The sequence below is a fragment of the Copadichromis virginalis genome, linkage group LG2 (genome assembly GCF_057382275.1).
Source record: "Copadichromis virginalis isolate Kocher_CV1m ecotype Utaka linkage group LG2, C_Virginalis_male_GT1.1, whole genome shotgun sequence".
NCBI lineage: Eukaryota > Metazoa > Chordata > Actinopteri > Cichliformes > Cichlidae > Copadichromis > Copadichromis virginalis.
In genome coordinates this window covers 21,293,892-21,310,178 of record NC_140619.1, presented here as the reverse complement: position 1 = coordinate 21,310,178, position 16,287 = coordinate 21,293,892, and the positions used below count along the sequence as shown (strand labels likewise).

Sequence of the window (16,287 nt, the reverse complement as noted above, 5' to 3'; positions counted from 1 at the left end):
TGCTTGACAACAACATAATCTTAAACAAATACCAGTCCTCCTTTTTTACATTTTCCCATATTCCAAAATACATTACTCGTGCTTCACACAGTACTTCATACCCCAGCACCTTCGTCATTGTTGCCGCGATTCTTTCCCAATATGATTTAATATATTTACACTTCCAAAACACATGTGAGTGATTGGCGTTCCAGTCTCCACATAATCTCCAGCATTGTTGGGGTGTTTTCAACTGCTTGCTTTTGATATACGGAGTAATAAAAAACCTAATCACATTTTTCCAGCCATATTCTCTCCATCGTCTAGAGCTAGTGGAGTTATGCTGTGTGAGACATAAGGATCGCCAATCATAGTTCTGTAAAGATATTTTAAGTGGACAAAAGGGAGCTGATTGATTATAATGTAAGTACAATAACACAGTTACAAAGATACTTGAGAAACAGGTAATTTTTAAATTTTATATACAACCCATTTGTAATACCCATTCACCAAAGTCTATTTAGCAACATACATAACGATATTACACATAAAAAACACACGGAAACATTGGAAATCAGTTTTTGGCAGGCAATCACTTTTTGGCACAACACCGGCACTGGTTTTATTTTGTTGTATTTATCCGTGACACCTTAAAGACCAGTCCGTGAAAATATTGTCGGACACAAACCGTCCATGGCCCAAAAAAGGTTGGGGACCACTGCTGTAGATAGTAGATAGTACCAAAGACAAATGCTGTTTTAGATAATAAAGCGAAATAACAATTTGTATTATTGTATAAAACCAGAGAAATCCTAAATATTAAAAAATCATTAAAATATTCTTTAAATTAGTGAGAGTTTAGCTAATAATGAGCTGGCTAGCTAGCAAATAAGCTAGCGCTTTGATTTAAGCTACCACAGGCTAAGTTGTGTTAGCACTGCAAGTAGGTAATGTATAAAACCAATATCCTGATACTCTGTAGGACTGCAGCTAACTTTACTTTAGTTCTTAAGCGAAGAAAGACCACATTCATTTGACCATGATGCTAAAGCTAATACAGCTTCTTAAGGATTTAAAAGATAACAAAAACATGTTTTCTAAAAAAAAAAGAAAAAAAAAGAACCTAATTCACTTAAAACAGTAAATCAAATAATGAACTGTGATGATAAACTAACTTGTTTAATTTTGGCTTGTTCAAGCTGTCCATCGATGTTTGTGTGTTCTTATGGATATATATGAATGATATATGCTTCAAAGTGAATTCGATATTTATTATTTTCCACATACAGACGTTTTGCAGATAAACAATAATACCAGACTAAATATCAAAATGCAAAGGCAACCCTTCAAGAGCAAACATGGGTTATTACAAATGACACAAATCAACTGCAAAAAAGTACAAATATATTAGAAAACACACTGGAGATATAGAGAAAAGGGAACGCAAGCATATATTTGCAACTCTTCGACCTGGAAAAATGCACATTTTGCAGTTTTAAATGGTTAAATCTGCACGTTTGTTAAGCGATGTTACATTTTCTAGTAAATGACATAAACTGCTGAATAATTTCATAAACAGTGATATATATGTTTGGTTGATGACAGTGAAAACAACCTAACTATAGCTTCATTTCCTTTTCTATTCATATGAAACCATGTTAGTAAATCTGCTAACAGAAATGCAGACACATTTTTCTTTTTTCCACAATGTGTTTTTCTGCTCATTAGTCTAGTTCAGTCAATCCAATTGACAGTCAAACCCACTGATGGACAAAGCTGTCGATGTTAATGTATTAAAATTTAAAGGGTGAACAATTCCTTTTACATTTTATGTCCTGGGATACCGCTCCATCAATCCTGAACGTAGTGGTTTCCCCAGCTGTGGCTGAGGCGCACCTGTGGATGCCATTTATGGAGATTAAAAACAAATAAACAAACAAACAAAAGAAGTCACAGATTAGCCCATATAAGGAGAATGAACAGAGCTCTTCCTGATGTTTTACAGTAATGTCATTTGATTCACTTGTGACAGCTGTTCGATCCTGCTGTTAGAACTGTGCAAAAGTCTTGAGCCGGCCCTCATTTTTTTATATTTTGGTAGGAATATGGGTGTAGCAATTTCTTGAAAGGTGCACACATACACGGAAATACATTAACTAAGATGATCCCACACTGCTTCAGGAATGTTGAAGTCTGGGCTCTGGGGAGGCCAATCCACGACTGTGTGTTTTTCTAATCATTTCTAATTTTATGGCATTGACAGTGTGTTTGGATCATTGTCATGCTCAAACATGAAAAGGTCAGTTGCCAAGCAGCGTTTTCCAGATGGTCTTGCACGGTGGGCCCATTTCTCCTGGCCTCCGCTGTGCCTGCTGACAGAAATGTTACATTTGGATTCATTGGTCAATAAGACCTGTCTCTACTGATTTTTATTACAGCTTTTGTGTAATTTGGCACAGTTTAGTCCCTGTTTCCTTTCTTTAGGAAGCTTCTTGACAGCTGCCTTTCCACTGAAACCATTTCTGATGAGGCTTTGGCAAACAGTCAGTGGATCAACTGAAAATCCTGTGTTGGGTCTTTGGTCGATTTTGCCTATTTCTTAAGCAAATGACTTTCAGATATCTGCTGTAGAGCTTTTAAGGCCTGCCACTTCTCCTGTCCTCTATTCATCCATTTGCCTCATATTTTTTAAGGGCAGACTGCACACCATGCTGAAATAGCACTTTATTTTATTGCTATGAAATGACTAGGACTATTTTATAACTATTTGTGGCTGAAGACTTTTGCACCGTTCGTAAAATCTGTATGAAAGATCACCAAAACATGGCACACCTCAGGCAGAAGCTCTCTGGATTTGCACAGTGTTCAGATTCAGTCTGTGAATAATTTAATCAGGACATCAGACTGGCAGCTTGGAGGGAACGCCGCTCTTAAATGCTCGCTGATCTGATTTTTCTACATATGGCATCCAGATACATTAATAGAATCACACAAGAGTAGGCTACAGTGGTAAAATATGCTAAGTGTGCTACTATATCAAACTGACATACATCACAGTTGGGATGTTGGATGGTTTCTTGTGACACAGAGGCTTCATTGCTTAAACACTGATTTATGTACAGTGTGTTCCTTCACCCACAGCCTACATGGGAGCTTCCTCGGTGCAAAGCAAGCTGCCTCTCTGTGTGCAGGAAATATTAAATATGGCTTTCTACAGTGTCTCACGCTGCCAGTTTCACCAGTGACTCGAATAATCCAGGCTTAAGGGTTCAGCAGCACAAAGGCCTTTCCATCACCTACACAGGGTTCACAGTTTTCTCTCCTGCATTTTCAGAGACTGGAGGCAGTGAAGCTTCATCTAAGGCAGCTAGAAGGCCTCTAGCTTGAAAAATACCTATTAGAGCATTGATGCTGCATAACAGGAGAGAGCCGGGCAGCTATTTTAAAGACTTGATGTTTTTGAATTTACATCCAGTGGCAAAGCTGGCTTAGGCCACTGGGACAACATGGAGAAGATACATTTACATGAGGAGTGGATGAGAAACAAGAGCCTTGCCTCCCCTTTGTAGGAGAGTGCCTTTCACCTGCATAAGGGTAAAAGGATCTCACAGCTTCTAAATCAATAGCTGACATGCTCTCTGGCAACCTATAAATGGCCCATTTGCAGGAAACCTTCTCGTCAGGTCTTCCTCTGTAGATCCTGCAATCTGTCATCTTCTCCATTCATTTAAATCTCACAATGATTTTAAGTCCTTCATTTGAGGGCTTTTGATATCAGGCAACATAAATGTAAGGAGGGGGGAGACGATAAAAGTCTAATATTTCTCAACAAAAGAAGAATCTGTTGAATGCTTTTTCAAATCCTTGAAACATCTTTGCTGTTTTTGCCTCGGGTCATTAAAACTAATTTAGAGCCAGCTGTTTAGCTTTTAAGGCGGTAGAAATGGTGCAATCACAACAAGGGTGAAATGTGACAAATATGAAGCTCTGACAGCAAAAAACCGCCAGTAAAATAAGCTGCTGCGGTTAATAATGACCTTGGAAAACACCGAGCTAGGGCTGGTTTCAGATTACTCAGATTGTGTATATATGTGCAAATAAGTGGAAGAATTTCTAAACTATACTGTAGTTGAAAAGGCAGCTTCATCTTATTTCTGAATTGTTAACAGATGCATCACTCCCAGGATGTTGGTGATTTTTCAGTCCTTTGCACAAGCTTTAAGCCCCTCTACCGTCCACCTCGTAGTGTCAGCTTTAACACCCCCATCCTTCTCCTAAACTACAAATTTAAACGACTCTTGTCTTTCGCCCTATCATCCCTTTTCCTCTTCCTTCTTCAAATGTAGAGAAACTCTTCTCTCCTCCCTTCCATTATTCCTCCCGCTCCTCCTTTTCCTCAACAAGGACAAGTACTCTTTGTCTCAGTCTCTTGTGTGAGTCGCACTCGCCCATCCTCTCTCTCCACGTCTCTGTAGAGCAGAGACTTCTGAGCCTTCAGACGGCAGGCCAAGGACATAAAGATCGAGTTGACGTTCTGACTTTCTCTCGGGTCCTTTGCCGACGTCTCGAATAGCAGCATGTTGTGGGCGTCGGCGAACTTCAGCGCCATGTTGGAGGGCACCTGGGAAAGCACAAGTGATCGGTTGTTAAGTGGATGATGAATAAACCCTGAAGTCACGCTGCGATCCTCGGCGGTGCACACAAACCTGTATTTGGTCCACAAGGTCGCACTTGTTCCCCACCAGGACTCGAGGTACTGATGCCGACACCCGATGACCATTGCACTCCTGGAAAGTGAAAAGCATATCGCTTTATAAACTTTGGCTGTGTGTCTGTAAAACCATGTAGAGTACAACATAGACATTTGGTCTCTTGGCTGTGAAAACAAAAGAAGGACTTTTTCACATTTAAAATACATCCATGTCATCGCACTGGTGCCAGGATGTGCGAGAAGTCCCCGTTCCCACCATTCAGTGTAAATAAATGACACTATAGAATAATATATAAATAATCACGTGTAATTAAAAAACCTTATATATTAAATTATATTGAATAAGATATTACATTATATATAATTTACAAATTATTTTACTGCTGCTAAAAATTACCCACAGTATATCTACTGATAATACTTAGAATATCAGGACTTCACAGTGAGCTGTACTGAAGGGATAACAACAAGCTGGAAAGCATCTGTCATGCAAAACCACTGATATAAATATCGTGTATAAAAAAAAAAAACCACAATTTTTTTTCTAGCAAATGCTGACAGAACTACACTAAATTAAAAAGGGAGTGTTGGCTATAAATTATTTCCATTTTAGACATTCCAACAAATTGCTGTGGCAGGAAAACAGGTTACTGCACATTAACCATGACTCACTTTCACTGAGAGGAGACCCTGGAAGCTGTGCCAGTGAGACACAGAGCTAAACAGAGCTTGTATTAACACTTAGAAATGTCTTTGTCTTTACAACATCCCACAAAATTACTCTACTTGTGTGAATTTTACACTTGCAGTGCCGCCATGCCACTGCCACATTAGTCTTTAAAGGGCTGCAAATGCTAGTCAAAATGAGCTTAAACAGGAGCTTAGGTTCATTTTACTGTCCTTGTTCGGGGGTAGTAGGGGCCACATTGTCAGTAGTGCAAATAATGAACATTATTATAGCAGTGTCAGTTTGCTGTTACACATTGAAATGATTTTGGCCAGTGTGTATAACAACAGCAGTTGTAACATTGTCACACATGTAAACATAGATCTGTATTGTCACTGTTACTACTGTTTCAGATCTCCCCAGACTATAAGGCAAAAAGAAAGTGCAGCTTTATGGTTTCACACAGCAAAATCTCCAGTGTTAAATTAACACTGGAGAGTGTCTATATGAGTCCACACCTCTGAGTATTAAATACAACACTGTTGAGTGTTAAATTAACACTTTTGACAGTGTTATATGTTTAAAAGTAACCTAGTCAGTTTTGAAGATTAACAATGGCTAACACTGAGCAGTGCTGATTTTCTAACACTGGAATATTTCTAACATTTTGAGTTATTTTCCAGTGTTAGAAAATCAGCACTGCTCAGTGTTAGCCATTGTTAATCTTCAAAACTGACTAGGTTACTTTTAAACATATAACACTGTCAAAAGTGTTAATTTAACACTCAACAGTGTTGTATTTAACACTCAGAGGTGTGGACCCATATATACCCTCTCCAGTGTTAATTTAACACTGGAGATTTTGCTGTGTAGATTTTTACATTAAAATTACTAATAATAAAGAGAAAAGATACAAACATATATAAGCTGTAAGGTGCAATTTAAGGTGCAGTGTAATCAGTGGTAGTGCACATTGAGTAAGCACTGTTTATAATGGGTAATTAAGGGAAACCTGAAAAAAGAAGAGAAGGGAGAAACACCCTTCCACCATGTTGAGTGTTGACATTGTATATAGTTTGTCCACTAGAGGGCGCTCTGCAACTTATTGTCAAGAGGGAAAAATATTGGCCGACATATGGAATACTGGCTTTTGAAATCATCAAATATTGGTCTTAAAAATGCGATATTGGTTGGATGACCATCTCTAGTGACGTTATCACTGATTCTTGTGTTTACTTTCAGATGACTGTAGTTGCATTTCAGTTTTACAACTTATGTCTTGGTTCAAGTCTTGATTGTTATTAATAGTTGAGACTTAGACTCAGAGAAAGAGAACTGCTGTGTAGAAAATCTGACTGCACATGATTTGACTTTCCCATTTGTTTTTTTCCTTCTTCCCTTTTCAGATTTGGTGAATGGCTGGTAAAAGTACGCATTTTTGGATTCATCTGCCTCCTGTGTCGTCAAACTCCAGAGTCCAAACAGCACCAGACTCTGACAGCACCAAACCACATCTGGTGATGGAAACAGCACAGTGTCAAACGGTGACTAATAAACAGTCTTGGGGGTAGGAGGGAACACTGAACAATGCTCAGAGTCCTTATGGTACCAAAGGGGGATCATTACATAGCGGCTGTAAGTCAGCCTCCTCTGTTGTTCACTGACAAGTGATTTTTACAATGTAATGCCAACCTCTATCCAAGTCTGTAGGTTGCGGAAGGAAGCCATCTTGGTAACATCATATACAAAGACCACAGCATGAACATTGCGGTAGTAGTGCTCCACCATGGATTTACGAAAGCGCTCCTGGCCTGCTGTGTCCCATACCTGCACCTGTAGAGACAGACGACTTAGGTTTATATACAAATTACAGAGACAACCGATCATTACACATAGAGACAGCACTGACAGAAGTGGAAAATATAAATGGTATTCTCTTAGAATATCCAGCAGATCATGAAATATAAGACAATTTTAATATCAGAAGTAACAGCAACAGCTTTTTTGTTGCATACAATTACTTGAGATAAAATTGTACAAATGAAATAACAATGAATATGAATTAGGCTGCAATGAGTTGTCTAAGCTTGCAACTTTGCAAATCAGAACATTGCCACGTGAGCAGGAAACAGTGCAAATATATTCCTAGCTACAGGGTCTCAGGAGAGCATGGTTCTACAGTACAGTGCGTTTTTCTGCTTGATCATTAACAGCAGGTTCAGCCAATATCTACAGTATGTATCCTAAAATAATGTAATGTGGGTTAGAAGCAAGTGTCAATCTCTGGGCCTTGAAAAACAAAACTCGAAAAGCCCAGAATCTGCATTTCATCAAAACAAACACTTCCTGCTGGCTCCACAGGTGTGTCAAGACTAGATTTAAATGTCCAGCTTTACAGCAGACATAAGCATAATTACATAATTAAGTACAAAATATGGTTTTATTCTCTTTAGCGCAATTACTTTTCCATAATAAGTGTATATATGTTAAAATGCAAGACTTCACCCACTATTACCTAGACCTATAGACGTCTACAGAAAACAGCTTTCTGTAAACACTATCTTGAAGACTTTATGGGCTCAGTGACTTGTTTGAGTCATATTGAATAAAAAATTAAGTCTGTTTTGTAAATCCTGTTCATACTATCCTTCAAAGTGGAGTATTACCTGAGGTATGCAGGAATAAATGAGCACGCATTTTCGTAGTAAGACCCACCTTGGTTTTGTTTGAAAATGCTCAAGGCTTTAAAATGAGACTGCAAACAATGAGACAGCAAACAACAACATGAAGTCACAGTAGCTATGTCTAACTTTTGTACTACGTTTGTACTTAAAGACACTCCAATGAGTCAGCTCTTTATTTTTCCAGTTTGTTTATTTCTTTATTTCTTCTATTCATTTTAAACTTTTACCAAAATTAGCATCCTTTACCTTTCTAACCATGTGAGCTAGCTAGACTAGCTAGAATGCTATGTTAGTGCTAGCATTAGCTGAAAACTATTCTAGTTCCAGCTAGAACTAGAATATCATAAACAAAATGATTATGATAGATTTCAAAAATATAAAATATCTGCTGCCAATATACCAAATTTGAGGCTTCAAAAGAGAATTGATCAAATCATTAAGTGTTCTTTAACATATTATGTTTTCAAACAAAATTAGGGTATTCAAGCTAGTTAGCCAAGTTCATCAAATGTTTAGAATGTTGTTCCCAGTCAACAGGGGAGCAAAAGAGAAGTATTTAGCCCCAGCACTGTACCATACCACTGCTTAATGAAGTAATTTTTAATAATTACTGATTTCAGATTTAGCCTTACTAAGGCCATTAGGATGAATCGGAGGTCAGAATTTATTTTCACTAATGCACAAAAACGGTTTTGTTTTTTTTCTGTCTGATCAGTAGCACTTTGTATATCAGCAGGGAGTTCTCCCAACACTTAGCACAGGCCTGCAGTGTAAAAAGGGCCAGAGAATTATCTGCTATTACCATTTGAAAGGACTAGCGCAGCTATTTATCATTAGAGGCAGAACACTGCATCAGAGCCAACCATAACATCAAAGCTCAGCGTTTCGAACGCGTGGCCCTCTTGATTTGATAAGTTGAGAAAATTGCATCCTATTTAAACTGATTACAAATGGACATTATGAAAGTGAATATAAGAGATACGGCATTATGTATGCACTCAGAGGGAACGTCAGTTTAAAAAGAAACGTTGAATATGTAAATAGCATTGTTTTCATCAATTTGAAATGAGCGTCAAAAGCTACGAAACATATTTTTTCAGGTTATCTCATGCCCTCGTGAGAATCAATGACATTATTTTGACACATCAGTCTGCTTTTCTTTTTATAGTCCTACGCAGGTTTATGCCGTTTGAAGTTGTAAATTTGTATTTTACTTATATTTACCAGCCAGAGGAATAGAAAGCATGGGAGCTGCACAGTTTAATCCCTCTGTACTTAATCCTCTGAATTTTAATGATATATTAGTCTCTTATATCAAAGGTACAAGTGAAATTTTGACTTGTATGACAACATTTTTTCCCCACTTCTACAGAATGGCCTAGTTTTTACTTCAGAGTGGAAGAGTTCACTTTTACATAAAAAGGCAGGATTTTACATTGACATCTTGGCTCTGGTGCTGAAGGCAAACTTGTGGGGGGCTCACTGAAGGGCAAATTCTCTTTACAGCATCTTCTTTAAGATAAATGTTGGCAGCTTCCTGTCTTTGAATTATCCAATCAGAAACTGCTGCCATCTTGACAAGGTCTCTGTTGAAATAGAGCTCGTCAATATCAGTGGGATTACCAGTTGAACAGAAAAATGAATGTAAAAACAAAACAATAGATGGGCCTGTTTTGATCACTCTTTAAGTATTTTAAAGACATATAGATCCATCTTTAGGGGGAGTCATAGCTGTCTCCTCTTACAGCTGCTTATGCAAATGGAGTTAATTACCAATGAGGATTAATCTTAATTTAATGTCCCATTTCCATGTACTCCACCAGCAGTAACCAGCTCAGAGAGCAGCAACAAGAAAGCAGATATTTTCACAGTCTCACAACAATGACTGTACAGTGTGGCAGGTGTGTCTGGGGAGCATTTGGATGATTCAGATACAATGACCTAATACTACGTAATGCGACTGTGCAACTGTGTTTGTGAGTCAGCACTGGGGGAACCTGGAGTATGCACACAGAATAATCCACTGAGAGAAAGCAGGGAGGGGAGCACACAAAGGTAAGCTTCACTGACATCACAGCGTCTGGTCTGAGTGACCAGCCAAGGTGTGAGTCAGGAATCACAGTTAAAGAAACGACGAACCAGATGAGTAAGCAAATTATTAACCTTTCATATTCATGCTAAAATCTTGAACCTGTTTTTACACTGTGGTCTGATGTTGGTTTTGTTATGTCTGCCAGTACGCATTGCTCCAGAAATGATCTTCAAAGTCATTACATTTTAATTTCACAATCAGGGCACATGACAGTGTGGCCTACATTTACGATGCTGCTGTCTTTACTTTGTGACTACAATAACAGCCCAGCTAAGGGGCTTGCCTCACACGTGCAAACACGGGAATGTGGTTATTTTTGTTGATTGAACAGCTTAATTGTTGCAATCACCTTGTAGACCTGCTTTATATTATACATGTAAATGAATGGCTTGCACGTGCTGAAGGTGGACAAGCGCATATTTATAGATTCTGCAGCACCACAGTCAGATTTTGATGTTTTGTTTTTCATTTAGAGTTTTAATATTCTCTTAAGAAATGTTGCATTCATAGTCAGATTTGTAAAAATATATTCATTTCTGTTTATGTTTCAAACTCGAAATCCACAAAAAGCCTACTGAGCCATACAATAGAATTCATTAGAGGCTACCTTTATCTTCCTGTGGCCTGTTACTGACTACAGAGCATGTGGCGGCAAAGAAAAAAGGGAGTTGTAGTTCTTTAGAATGTACTAAAAATATGTTTTTTTAAATGTTACATTTCTCCAGAGATATTCTAAAATGTTGCCCATCCTTTGAGAGTGTGAGGATAAAATGAAAGAAACGGCCCCCTTTGTGTCCACTGGCAGCTGATCAGCTCAGCCGAGAGGAGGAGGAAGGGTGTAGGAGTGAGGGAACACCACTGATCAGCATCCAGCTCCTCTGCTGCCTGTTACCTTGATAGTCTCCCCTTCGATCTCCACCACCTTCTCCCTGAAATCCACGCCGATGGTGGCCTCGGTCTTATCGGGGAAGCTGCCCCCCGTGAAGCGGAAGGTGAGGCAGGTCTTCCCCACGTTGGAGTCCCCGATGACGATGATCTTAAAGATCCGCGTCTGGATGCTCAGCTCCAGGGAGGAGGTGCTCAGATCCACGGAGGACGTGATGCTCGGGGCGGCATCGTTGCTGCTGCTGCTGGCTCGGCTCCGGCTGGCTCTGTGTAAATCCATGGATGATGTTAGGATCGTCACATTGTCATCCGCTCGGTGTTTTCTACCGATTGCTCTTCCACAACCACCTCCTCCGCCGCCCGGAGCTCGGGTCTCCTCCTCCGGGCTATCGTTGGTCATTATACCGGAGGAGGCGATGCGGAAATCGGGGTGCGTGTGTCGAGAAGAGGATTGATAGACGGGAGAAGGGAGGGGAAAGGAGAAAAGAAGGAGGAGACGAGGGAGGCAACAATACCAACGATGCTCCTTTCAGCAGCTGACTGTGGCCTTAAAGGGAGAAGAATACAATAAAAAAAAAATCAATTGACTAATAATAATAATAATAATAATAATAATAATAATAATTTATGAATAATAAAAATAATTGACAATTCAATGAAATGCAGTTTAAAAAGTTGTAAATGAGCACTTGCCTCATGGTGCTTTATATTGCAATGTAAGACCCTACAGTAATACAGAGAAAACCCCAACAATCAGATGACCCCCTGTGAACAAGCGCTTTGGTGACAGTGGGAGGGAAAACTCCTTTAAAAGGAAGAAACCTCAGAACCAGGCTTGGGGAGCGGCAGCCCTGAGTGGTAATGACTAATGCACCATATTATAGAAACATAGGATATTTAAATTTAAATTTACTGAACTGCATCATTATAACCACAAAACATTGTAACATTGATGCCACAAAGGCCATTAAATATAATCAGCTGATAGCCTAAATTCAGCCAGCTCATGTTACCAGACCCAAAGAGCAATCTCACCTCCAGACTTCTAATTTTATCTCTTCTTTCTGAAATCTGTCGAGTACCTAAAAAATACCCAAACTGTTATAAAGACATGTGAAAAAAGACTCATGCCAAGCAGGGCACCTACACATCACTAGAAACACTATTTAGTCATAGTCAAACCTAATTATTGTGATATTATTTATTTATAACGTAATCATATTGTAATACTAGGATTGGAAGTTAATATAAATTACACCAGGGCCACAGGGCTTTGTCATGGTCAACAGTTCATCTCTTTACGTTCACCTTGTGTTTACAGTTCATGAGCAGAACTCTCTATTAGCTTGTTTTTCATCCACTGTCATTAGTCATAATTACTTCCTTCTAGATTCAAGATAGTATAAAGATTACAGTTTAAAATGTGATGCACTTAAAGTACTGAAGTAAACAGAAGGTTTTTCTATAATTCAAGCATTTCCTTTCAGGGTGTAACAGAGAAAGAAAGTGAAAGATTTTCTCACACTGTCTGTCGTCACATGAGCTGATCGGCTTGTCACACTGTCACATTCCATAAACCAAGAAGTTCATAATGCAAAGGATTGCAGTGTTCCCAGATTCCTCGCTCGATTTAAGTGAACAAAAAGAAAGAGCAATACAGAGAACAACCGTTTTAAGATAACATAAAGTTTTCTGTCTGCGAGTGAAACAGCTTAATGCTAATGAAGGCTGTCACAACATGAGATTGTCATGAGGCGATTCTCTAAGGCACTCCAATTCATGTTAACACAGCCACAGATGGTGACAGTCAGTACACTCCATGAGGAGTTAGCCACAGAAGGTAACTGCTGACAGGACTGGCTGTTCACAGAGTGCTAAATTGAAGAATATGAACTGAAAGTTGGCAGGAAGGGAAAATCAGGGTTGGAAAAGATGCAAAAGAAACAAAGATGACCGCAGCACAGGATTGTCGAGTCAAGGTGTTTCAAGAACTTTGGAGAGCTTCACAGGGAGTGGACAGAGGCTGGTGTCAGTGCATCAAGAGCCACCGTGCACAGATTTCTTCAGCAAATTCCTAAAACAAAGCCCTCTTGAAACAGCGACATCAGTAACATCTTACAGGGAATAAGCTGAACTGTTGTTCAGTGGTCCAGGGTCCTCTTTTCACATGAAAAGTAACTTTGCATTTCATTTAGAAATTTAGAAGGTGTTTGAAACCTGTCGTCACGTGTCTGCAGTCTCTGATAATTTGAGGTGCCACACCAGCCGCTGTCATCCACTGTGTTTTATCGAGTCCAAAGTCAATGCAACGATCATCCTGGAGATTTTACAGCATTTCATGGACCAAAGTTGTAGACCAACCAGTCATGCCACAGTACACAGCACAAGTTTTCCTCAGCTCCCAGTCTCCTGGATTATTATTATTATTATTTTAAAGTTTAGTTATTTTTGTTGCAGTTGAGATAAAAAAAAAGTATGATGCATAACAGCTGATGCTTTGAAACGAAGAAACAGAAGGAAGAGACAGAGTCTGTTTCACTCACCGTCTGAAACGATGCTGTACAAGAAGCTGCAGCACGTTTGAGCTGCTGTGTTTCCATCTTGACTCAACGCAGCAGAAGTGACAGCTGAGAAACACGCAGCCTTGTTCACGTGTATGCACACTCACTGTTTGCTGATATCAGACTGAAATGCAGACAGAATTACCAAACACTTGTTTTTCTTGCACAGACAAACAGGCGTGCCACTCTCTGTTTGAACAAATCCGTTAAGACACAGACGCAGTCTCTTCCTCACAGACGTGCACATTTTCTCTCTCTCAAAGAGACAAACATAATCCTTTTCTTACACGCACACGCACACACGCAAAAAAAAAAAAAAGTCACTCCCAGTGTCAAACAATCCCAACGTTTCTGTCTGACAAAGCTCCCCTTCATCCTCAGAAAAAGGCCTGTTTGTCTGAAAGCGATGCTCAGTGGGACATTCACATTCTAGTGAGCCCAGTGAAATATAGCACACATTTGGATACACGTATACAAACAAAATAATACCCCAGTGTTACAAAAATAACATGTAGTTATCCATAGATGACTTTTTATGATTACTCAGTCTAAGTTGTTTTCCTCTCTCACTAAAACTTCAGGAGGAAAAAAAAGAAGGAAAATAACAGTTAATACATGTGAAATTCTGTCCTCTGCAGCTTTGAAATTTCAGCCTCAGTTTCCACATCTATGGCATCAAATTAAGTTCAAACTTGAAGCTTTGTTACACATACCATTATTGTCCTATATGTGTCTTTAGGTGGCACAACCAGCCTTTAGCCGGACTCCAGTCCTCCATGTCCTCAAGTTTTGTCGTGTCACTCATGAGCAGCGCAGTTAGTGAGGGTGAGTGTGAATGCAGTGCTTACTCTGAGCTGTGACAGTTACATGTGATTTTATAATTCTCTGTCAGATCAATGACACCATAACACTAATCCCATTTTAACCCTACGCTGCATCCTTTGACTTAACCTGATGCACCTCGAGAAATGTAACTACACGTCTGGTCGACGGTTACCACGATGACTTGAATGTTGTGGAAGGTTGCAGTGTAGAAATTAAAGGAGTTTCTGGTTACAATGTCAGTTAGGACATAGATTTCTTTCCACAGAAGTCTAAATCAAGCTTTATTTTCAGAAGCGGAGGCCACTGGTTTGTTCGTCCACAGGTAAAGAGATCATTGGAGAGTGTGGGATTATAATATTATTCTATGCCATGTTAGACCCCTAATTAAAGATTGTAAATTATTATGTAGTTTTAGTTTGCATTATTCTCCTGAATTAGAAGAAGGTGATAACTATTACATTTGTTAAACTGATTTGCATTACATTAGACTGCTGATTTATTGTGAATGAATGATATTGTTTTATGATGCATTATACTGCTGAGTTATAAGAAATACTGTTCGTAGAAAGTCATCGCCTTATTTGTCTGACTAGAAGAGAGCAGAACATACCGGAGAGGTTTTCTGCCCCATCTCAGCAGGAGCAGATAAACAGGGAGCCAAGGTCGTAGCCTAGGCGCCGTGTGAGAGAAAGAATGTGAATGTTTAGGCTTTTATGATTAGGTGGGGGCCACTAGAGGCTATAAGAGTTTGATCAATGCTCCACCATTTTGAGATCTCATGCTGTCTGCGTACGGTGTCCATCTCCCACGCGTTTACATTAAAATCATCGTTTGACTCAACCCGGCCGGACCAGTGTTGTTATTTTGGTTTTCCTCTTGTATCCATCCCCAATATTTGAATCCATAACAAGAGTGACCCAGCAGGTCAGTAAGTGAGGGGAGTGTTCCAGAACGGGCCTTCAGACAAACTGGTGAAGACACTGGTAAACAGGAGACACAGACGTTAACAGAGAGAGTGATAACTTTCATAGGACTAACATAAAGGAACCTGAGGAGGCAGACAACCTGCTGTGTGCTTGCTGTGATGCACTGATTGTTTCTTCTTCAGTCACCTTTTTTCACTCATTATATGTTTATACACCTCCCTGCATTTAATCAATGGTTATTATTAGTCTCTGGCTCTTTTTGTGCTGGTTTCCTCCTCTCACCCCCAAACTGGTCATGGCAGATGACCGTCCCTCCCTGAGCCTGGTTCTGCTGGAGTTTCCTTTCTTCCCACCATCGCCCACACTTGCTGATTGTTCTGATTGTTCCGATTGTTGGGGTTTTCTCTGTGTTCTTTGTATTATTGTTGTATCTTTACTTTATAATATAAAGCACCTTTCAGCAGCTGTTGTTGTGATTTGGTGCTTCATAAATAAAATTGAATTGAATTGAATTTAAATTGAATGTGCTGTATGAAGTGCAAGGGATGAACATGACTGATGGTCAGAATGAGGCGGGGAAGGTCTGGGCTCAAACCCAAGGATGACATAAACATCTACTCTGCTCATCCTGGACTCAGAGAGTTTCACAGACTCCAAAAATAACAACCAACCAGTGCTGGACTATGGCATGTGTGGAGGTTGCCCACTAACTGCAAGTAGTAATGGTGGTCAGATGGTCATAAAGAGGATCAGCGTGCAACACCTGCAACCTCTGTGTGACCACTTTTGACTGCAAGGTAATTGCACAGGTTTTCTGGTGGGATGAAACCTGTCTCCAAACAACTAAGTCCCACTTGAACTGACTATAATCAATCTCACACAGATTGGCGACTCCCATAACTCCCACAACGCATGTCTTTGATAGAGGAGTAAATTGCTTGCAAACTGGCAATATTG

General features: G+C 39.5%; 1 protein-coding gene across 1 annotated transcript; it reads right to left on the bottom strand.

The window, feature by feature from the left end:
- Positions 1-1,229: 1,229 nt before the first annotated feature.
- rab33a (RAB33A, member RAS oncogene family) lies at positions 1,230-13,827 on the bottom strand. Its single transcript, XM_085473121.1, has 5 exons — positions 13,562-13,827; positions 11,026-11,565; positions 7,050-7,190; positions 4,686-4,766; positions 1,230-4,600 (listed from the first exon to the last, which is right to left on the bottom strand). Exons 2-5 carry the CDS (start codon positions 11,416-11,418, stop codon positions 4,376-4,378), a joined length of 840 nt encoding a protein of 279 aa, XP_085329247.1. The 5' UTR covers positions 11,419-11,565; positions 13,562-13,827; the 3' UTR covers positions 1,230-4,375.
- Positions 13,828-16,287: the final 2,460 nt, after the last annotated feature.